This window comes from Prionailurus bengalensis, chromosome B4 (assembly GCF_016509475.1).
Source record: "Prionailurus bengalensis isolate Pbe53 chromosome B4, Fcat_Pben_1.1_paternal_pri, whole genome shotgun sequence".
NCBI lineage: Eukaryota > Metazoa > Chordata > Mammalia > Carnivora > Felidae > Prionailurus > Prionailurus bengalensis.
The window spans coordinates 286,005-294,625 of NC_057358.1; the positions used below are offsets into that span (position 1 = coordinate 286,005).

The window sequence follows — 8,621 nt, forward strand, 5'->3', positions numbered from 1 at the left end:
CATCTCTTACATACAACACCCAGTGCTCATCCCACCATTTTCTGAAGAGGGTCTTTACATTACAGTAAATGTTTCCTCAGAAAAGTAAACATTATAAATACTCTGATGAAGAAAAAGGGGAACTTGACGTACAATTCAGGAGAATCTGTAAAGATGACCTGATAGGAAAAGCAGATGAATGAGATAAATATCACTAGATGGGAATGAAGGTGTGCTCAAAATAATGACCAGCACGAAGCCCCAACACTACGTCCATGATTCTATCTTCATGCAAAGACTAGAGAAAGCTAGAAAGTGGGCAGTAGATATATGGGAAGAACCCCCATAAGTTTACTAAAGGATCAAAATGGGAGAGGAGGCTGGAGTAGGGAATGAGGACACTGCTTTTTCTAGCATGTTCCAGCTGTGAACGAGCAGAAGCTGTGCTGTTAGACCTGCTGTTTATCTAAGTCCACGCGGAAATAATGCTATGCAGTATTTCCTTTCTCAGGGATGAACGGTGCTCTGCTGTGTGTACGTACATACTGCATCTTCTCTGTTCACCCATTCATGGATGGACGCTTAGTGAATGCGGGGCTATGGGTATCTTTTCAGTATCTGGATTTCATTTCCTTTGGACACATACCCATACGTGGGATTTGCTGGATCAAAGAGTAGTTTTGGTTTTTTATTGGTCGAGGAGCCTCCACACTGTTCTCCAGAGCACCTGCAACACTTTGCATTCCCACCAGCAGTGCACGAGGGTTCCCCTTTCTCTGCATCCTCGCCAACACCTATTGATTCCTGAGTTAATTTTAGCCACTCTGACAGGTGTGAGGTGGCATCTCATCGTGGTTTTTCTTTGCATTTCCCAGATGATGAGAGACAGGGACCTGCATAGATCTTTAGAATTTTTTTAAATTAGGTGATTGGTTTTTTTCCATTGAGTGGTAGGAGTAGTTTATTTGGGGCCTGAACCACATATGTCAGATACAGCATTTGCAAATATTTTCTCCCATTCCATAGGCTGCCATTTCATTTCATTATTTCCTGTGCTGTGTGGCAGCTTTTTAGTTAGATGTGTCCACTTGCTTAGTTTTACTTTTGTTGCCTGTGCTTTTGGTGTGAGATCCAAAAAAAATCATCACCAAGACTGATGTCAAGGAGCTTTATTGCCTGTTTTCTTCTAGGAGGTTTATGGCTTCAGGTCTTACATTCAAGTCTTTAATCCATTTTGAGTTAACTTCAGTGTTTGAGCAACGAAAGTGAATCTGGTTTCATTCTGCTGCACGTGGCTGTCCAGTTTTCTGCCTTTCATTGACGAGACTGCCTTCTTCTATTCTCTTCCACCCCTTTGTTGTAAACTCATCAAGCGGACAGTGTGGGTTTATTTCTGGGCTCTCTGTTCCACTGAGCTGTGCATCTGTTTTCATATCAACACCAGATTGCTTTCATTTATACCCATTTTTTAAATGAGGAATTTTATGAGCTTATGAGATTATGAACAGAGTGACTAAAGAAACACTCTGCTTGTCATGTCTGGTAGATGGGTAAATACAATTAAATCTCACATTACAAAATAATAGAACATTGCCGGACAGAAAGTATGTAGCTATGCCAAAGTATTTCAGATGCCAGAAAATGGATGTTAAGATGAGATACTAACAACAGAATGTAGTACGGATAGTACACTCTTGGAGTGCACCCACAAAGAAAGGGAGAGATCAAGAACGAAGGAGTGCACGCCTAAATAAATGTCAGGGTACTTGAGAGAAAGGATGGCACTGCTTAAGACACGATTTAAAGGTGGGGAAATGAAGAAAGAAGTTAAAACACCTGGTCGAGACTCACATGAGTAATTAGCACATGCCCAGGATTTAAACTCAGATGGGATTCGTTTCAGCTGTTTCCAAAATTAAAACATGCTGTCCATGCTTTTCTAATAGTAACTTTACTGAAATTGCAGTAAGGATCACAGGAGACATCTCAAAAGATTGACTTTGATAAGAAAGTACAGGGGCGCCTGGGTGGCGCAGTCGGTTAAGCGTCCGACTTCAGCCAGGTCACGATCTTGCGGTCCGTGAGTTCGAGCCCCGCGTCGGGCTCTGGGCTGATGGCTCAGAGCCTGGAGCCTGTTTCCGATTCTGTGTCTCCCTCTGTCTCTGCCCCTCCCCGTTCATGCTCTGTCTCTCTCTGTCCCAAAAATAAATAAATGTTGAAAAAAAAAAAGTACAGCGTATGCAATGAGGAAGAACGAGGGTAGAATCTTAGGTACCACAATGTAGACTGCTCCGCCTGGTCCCATCCCTGGGACTCATCTACCTTTATAGGTCACTCTGTATGGACCACCTCCAGGTGCCGACACCAAGTGCATCCTTCTCTTCCTTGCCAGTACTGGTTCATCCTCACTGTGTGTGTCTGGGGTCTCACTTTTCTGTTGCCAACTCAGCTTGAAACTGTAGTGTTTATGTTCCCCGAGTCCAAACAGCCCAAACTAGATGAATTCTTCACCTTTGTGTAGACCAGTTTTTCACCCTCAGTTCTGTTCACATTTGGGCCAAGAATTTCTTGTACACAGGCTGCCCTGTGTACCATAGACGTTCAGCAGCATCCCCAGTGTCCATCCCCGGGCACCAGGAGTACCTGTTCTCCCCACCCAGGTTGTGACAATCAAAATGTCTCCAGATGTTGCCCAATAAGATGAAGGCTGAGAACTGAGCACTAGTTTCGGGTCAGAAGTGACCTTGATAATAGCATATCCAGTGGAGAGATACAAGTGAAAGAGTGCCTTCGGACTAAGAAAGAAAGGAAAGAGAATAATTGGAAGTAGGAAGTTTGGCAATTCTTGCAAGGAGTTGTGAAGGGGAGCAGAAAAACGGGGGGGGGGTCGATTGAAAGAGATGTGAGACGGAGTATTTTTTAACTGTGCTTAAACACACATAACAGTGAAGACGGTAAATTTTAAGTGTACACTTCAGTGGTATTAAATATACTCCTGTCGTACAACTATTACCACAACTTTTTTACCTTGTAAAGCGGAAACACTTTACCTGCTAAATAACTCACGCCCTGCTCCTGGTAACCACCATTCTGTTTTGTCTTCACGACTGCGACCGTTCTATTTGTCTTTTTATAACTGGCTATTTCACTTAGCGTTATGCCCTTAAGAGTCATCCCTGTTGTGGCACAAGGAAGGTACCTTTTCTTTTTCTGGGTAAATAACGTTACACTGTGCATATGCACTGCACTCAGCTGTGTGTGTACTTGTCGATGGACGCTGGGGTGCGTCCGTGTGTTTGCTGTTGTGAGTAATGCTGCTATGGACATGGGTGGACACATCGTTTTGAGACCTTGCTTTCAGTTGTTTTGGGTATGTAGCCAAAGTGGGGCTGTGGAATCTTACGGTAATTCTGTTTTTAAGTTTTTGAGGAAATACTCTACTGCTTTCCACGGCAGCCATACTATTTTACACTCTTACCAACAGTGCACACATGGGGTTTCAAATTCTCTCCAAGATAGTAGCCATTCTGACAGGTGCGAGGTAGTATCTGATTGTGGCTTTGATTTACATTTCCCTGATGATCAGTGACATTCAACGTCTTTTCATGCTTATTATTGGTCATTCTTGTATCTTTGGAGACCTGTCTCTTCAACTTCTTTGCCCATTTTTGAATCAGGTTGGTTGGTAGTTTCACGGGTTTTGTATCTCTTCTGGATAGCAATTGCTCACCAGATCCACGATTCACAAATATTTTCTTTCAGTCGGGGAGTTGCCTTTCTACTCTGTAGACCGTGTCTCCTGTCGTACAAAACTTTAGAATTTTTATGAAGTCCACTCTCTTTTTTCTCTTTTGCTGCCTGTGTCCTTGGTCACATCCAAGAAATCATTGCCAAATCCAGTGTTGTGAAGCTTTGTGCTTCATATTCTTCCAAGAGTTTTACTGTTTGGGGCCTTACATTTAGGTCTTTGACCGATTTCGAGTTAATTTCTGTATATGCTGTTAGGGAGGTGCCCAGCCGCCTCCTTTGTGTGTGGAGATGCAGTTTTCCCAGCTGTGTTGGTTGAAAAGACCGGGTTCCCCATTGAGAGGTCTTGGCCCCCTTGTCAGAAACCCTTCCGCTGTATATGTGAGGGTCTCTTCCTGGGCTCTCTCTTCGATTGCATTAGTCTGTATGTCTGGTTATGCCAATGCCACGTGGTTTGCCTACTCTAGCTTTGTGTAGTAGGTTTGAGATGAGAAAGTGTGAGTCCTCCAGTTTCTCCTTAGTTTTAGATTATCTGGGTTATGTAGGGTCCACTGAGATTGCACGTGTTATTTCAGGATGGGTTTTCTATATCAGAAAAAAATGTCCATGGGATTTTGATAGGAATTGCACCGAATCTGTAGATTTCTTTGGGTAATATGGACATTTTAACGATATATGAATTCTTCCAGTCCACAAACATGGGATGTGTTTCCACTTACGTCTTTACTGTCTTTCAGCAGTGTTTGGCAGTCTTCATCGTGCAAGCTTTTCTCCTCCTTGGTTAAGTCTGTTTTTTATTTTAGTTGTCTTTGATTTGAAACAGAATTTTTTTCATGGTTTCCTTTTGAGATTGCTCATGGTTCCTGTTAGAAATGCAGCTGATTTTAGGACCTTCCACCCACCTCCTTTGCTGAATTCATTTGTTCTCATAGCTTTGATGTGGAGTCTTATGCATAGAAAACTCTAAAGATGGAGCCATATACAAACCAGGTAAGTTTAGTTCTTTTCAAGTAGGGGTGTCTCTCTTGTTTGCCTGATGCTGTGGCTATACTTCCTGTAGTTGAATACAGGTGGTTAAAAGTGGGTGCCTTCTTGCCTTATTCCTGACTTTAGAGGAAAACTTTCAGTCTTACTGACTCTGGTGCTTGCTGTGGGTTTTTCATATTGTGGCAGTTTCCTTCTATTCCTCTTCTGCTGAGTGATTTTTATCATGAAACGGTGTGTTGCATTTTTGTCTGATGCTTTTTCTACATTAGCTGAGATGATCATGTGTTTTTCTTCCCCTCATTATGTTGATGTAGCATATTTCACTGATCGATTTGGTGGTGTATAATCCTTCTATTCTCCTGAATTCCATTTGCTAATATTTTGTTGAGGATTCTATCCCAGTGTCCATAAGCCATATTGATCTATAGATTTTGTTTCTTGTAATGTGTCTGTCTGCCTTTGATACCTGGGTTATGCTGCATTCATAGCATGAATTTAGGGAAGTGTTTCTGGGGTGTCTGGGTGGCTCAGTCAGTTGAGCATCTGACTTCAGCTCAGGTCATGATCTCGCAGTTCTTGAGATCGAGTCCTGCATCAGGCTCTGTGCTGACAGCTCAGAGCCTGGAGCCTGTTTTGGATTCTGTTTCTCCCTCTCTCTGCCCCTCCCCTGTTCATGCTTGCTCTCAAAAATAAATAAACATTAAAAAAATTTTTTTTAATAATAAAGGAAGTGTTTCTGCCTCTTTGCAGTTTTTGGAAAAGTTTGGGAAGAATTGCTATTAATTCTTGTTTAACTATGTGCTAGTATTTAGCATCACCAGCAAATCCAGTGCTTTTTTTTTTGAGATTTTTTTTTTTATTAATAATTCAGTCTGCTTAAATTTGAGTTAGTCTTAGTAGGTTTCGTGCTTCTGGGAGTTTTTTCCATTTTATCCAGGTTATTCAGTTTTCTGATGTGGAATAGTTAATGGTACTCTTAAGAATCCTTCATATTTCTGTAGAATCCGCAGTAAGGCTCCCACTTTCATTTCTGATCTTAGGAATTTGAGTTCTGTCTCTTCTTAGTCCATCTAGCTAAAGATTGTCCATTTTGTCAATGTTTTCAAAGAACCATCTTTGGATTTCATTGATTTTTGTCTGTTTTTCTGCTCTAATTTATCACTGCTAAACTCTTTATTATCACTTCACCTTGTAGGACTTCACCTGAGTATTTCTTGCAGGGCAGGTCACAAGTTCCCTCAGCTTTTGTGTATCTGGGAATGTTAAAATTTATCCTTCGCTTTTACAAGGACAGTTTTTCTGAATATAGGATTCTGCATTGACAGTATTCTCTTTTAGCACTTGGAATGTATCAGTCTTCTGGCCTCCTGGTCTGGTAAGAAATCTGGTGGTGATATACTGATGATCCTTTGACATGTGACAGTTTGTTTCTTTGTACTGCTTTCATGATTCTCTTTTAACTCGGGCTTTTGAAAATTTGGAGAAAATGTGTCTTGATGTGTGTGTCACTGAGGTCATCTGACTTGGAATTTGTTGAGTTTCTTGGATATTTACGTTCATATCTTTTATCGGATTGGCAAGTTTTCAGCCATTATGTCTTCACATTCTCTGTCCGTGTTCCTCTCTCCTCCTGGACTCCCATAAGGAGTATCTTGGTGCATTGGATGGTGTTCCCCAAGGTCTTTCAGGTTCTGCTCATTCTTCTTCTGTCTTGTTAATTTTCCGTTGTCCTGTCTTCACTCAGATCTGTCTTTGAATTCCTCTAGAGAATCAGTGTTTTGCTTTAAAGGACTTTCCAGTTCTGGATTTTCTTTCTCATTTCTTTATTTTAGAGCATGAGCTGGGGAGACAGGCAGGTGTGGGGGATGGGGCGAGTCTTAAGCAGGCTCCATGCTCAGCACAGAGCCTGACACGGGGCACAATCTCACAGGATCCCAGGGTTAAACCCTGTTAACTTTAACTCTCTGCACATTTCTCTTTAACACTTGTCCTAAAGATACTCAAAGAATTAGATAACATCTCTGCCATTAAGGGCCTTTTCAGGGACAGCCTTTTTCTCAGTATGCCTTTGTTATTTTTGTTGTTATGGTTGGACACTGGAAGCTAATAACGTGGTAACTCTAGAACTCCTTTCTCCCCTCTTCAGCTTCGCTGATTTTTATTGTAGGCTTTGTGCCGAGGATCAGTCTGAGGCATAAACTTAAAGACTTTTTGGGTCTTTTCTGAGTGTTTCCTTGGACATGCACTCTTATGTGCAGTTAGTTTTACATATACACTGTTGCCACCATGCAGCTGGTGGTAGGGGGCAGCGGCTAAAGTGCTAAGAGCTGAAATTGACTAAAATTAACCAGAATTTACTGTCCACAACTTACCCTGGGAATAGCCAGCCTTCAACAGACTCCATAGTTGCAAAATAGTTCCTGAAGACTGATTCTACCAATGCAGTTGTCCACATGGGGAGAGATTCCTGGTGCTTCCTGCCCTGCCATCTTTCCAGAATCCTCTCTATTTAGGTTTATATGCTAATGGGAATGAGCAGTAGAGGCGAGAGGTGTATGTGCCAGGTAAGCTCACATTTGCTGCTGCAGCTTCCATTGCCCTGTTGTTCCTGCCGTTCAGCTTGGTGCATAAAGCATACTTGATGTTCTTGGTGATACGGCTGAAGGTTGAGCCACAAAAACCTTTAAAAGCAGAGCTTCGCAGGTCTCCAGTGTTAACCGCTCTCCGAGTTTAAACGCGGCCCTGATTTCTCGTCTGCAGTGCTACAACTGTGAGGAGGAGGCCATGTACCACTGCTGCTGGAACACGTCCTACTGCTCCATCAAGTGCCAGCAGGAGCACTGGCACGCCGAGCACAAGCGCACCTGTCGCCGGAAAAGATGAAGGCGGGTCTCGCGGAGCACCAGCGACGAGTACTCTTCTCAGACAAAGCGGTTTTTGTTTCCAAGAAGCCAAAATTGTTTAGAATTTGCTTCCCATTTTGCACCAGCCTTTAAACACTTTTCGTGAAGAAATTTTGCACAGTAGTTTAAATCTTTTGTTAATGCTCCTCCGGAGTTTTTCAGGGGGTAAAAGTAACATCAGTGGAGGGTATTATTTTAAATAAATTTTAATTGAGAATTTGTTGCATTTTCAGCAAATTTTAAAACATTTTTAGGTTTTACAGAGATTTTAACCTTTAAACAACAGATCTTTAAAAAAACAACAGGTGAATACAAGTGAGTTTAACAAAGAAACATTTAAAATAGATCTGAATGTAAGAACTACAGAACTGTTTCAGAAATAAAACATACTACCTTGATGTGAAATTTATTTCTTAACCTTGTTGAGCTGGTTTTGTTCAGCTTAATTTACTGTTTAAAGGCATTATCTATCTATTGGTTATGCCAGTGGGTATATGATTGAATTTAGGGAACAGGGTTGACACAGCAGGTGCTAGTCCTGCGTATTTTTTCTTAAATATTTCCCAATTGTGTTTTTCATTATTTCTTTTCAATATATAACTTTTATAACAAATTATTAGCTTTGATCTTGTAGTTTAAAATTGCAGGGAACTGGGGTAATCTTTTACTGAGCTGGATCTTAGAGAAAATGAATATTTAAAATTTAAAGTTTGCACATTTCATCTTTGTCCTAACATGAGTGCTTGTAACAAGATAAACAAAAATAAAAAGCCAAAAACTACCTTTCTCCATCCATGAAATTATAGATGAGGCATACAAATTTCTTTAATGCTTCCCTTCCCTCCCCAAATATCATCTGATTGCCTATTATCTGGTGTCACCTCGTATATTGTAAATTAATACTGAAAGGAAAGAAAGCACTTAAGTTTCACAGAGGCCGTTATGTTTGTAGTAATGGGTCATTGCCTACTAATGAACTCCATCACTGTACACAGAATGAAGAAT

At 41.2% G+C, this 8,621-nt stretch overlaps 1 protein-coding gene across 23 annotated transcripts in view; it reads left to right on the top strand.

Moving 5' to 3' along the window:
- Positions 1-8,380, top strand: part of ZMYND11 (zinc finger MYND-type containing 11) — a 134,457-nt gene extending 126,077 nt beyond the window's left edge. For all 23 annotated transcript variants that reach the window (XM_043563233.1, XM_043563232.1, XM_043563244.1 and 20 more), the window contains one exon: positions 7,474-8,380. In XM_043563233.1, coding sequence (XP_043419168.1) covers positions 7,474-7,596 — 123 coding nt within the window. In that variant the 3' untranslated portion in view covers positions 7,597-8,380. The remainder of the gene's footprint in view (positions 1-7,473) is intronic.
- Positions 8,381-8,621: the final 241 nt, after the last annotated feature.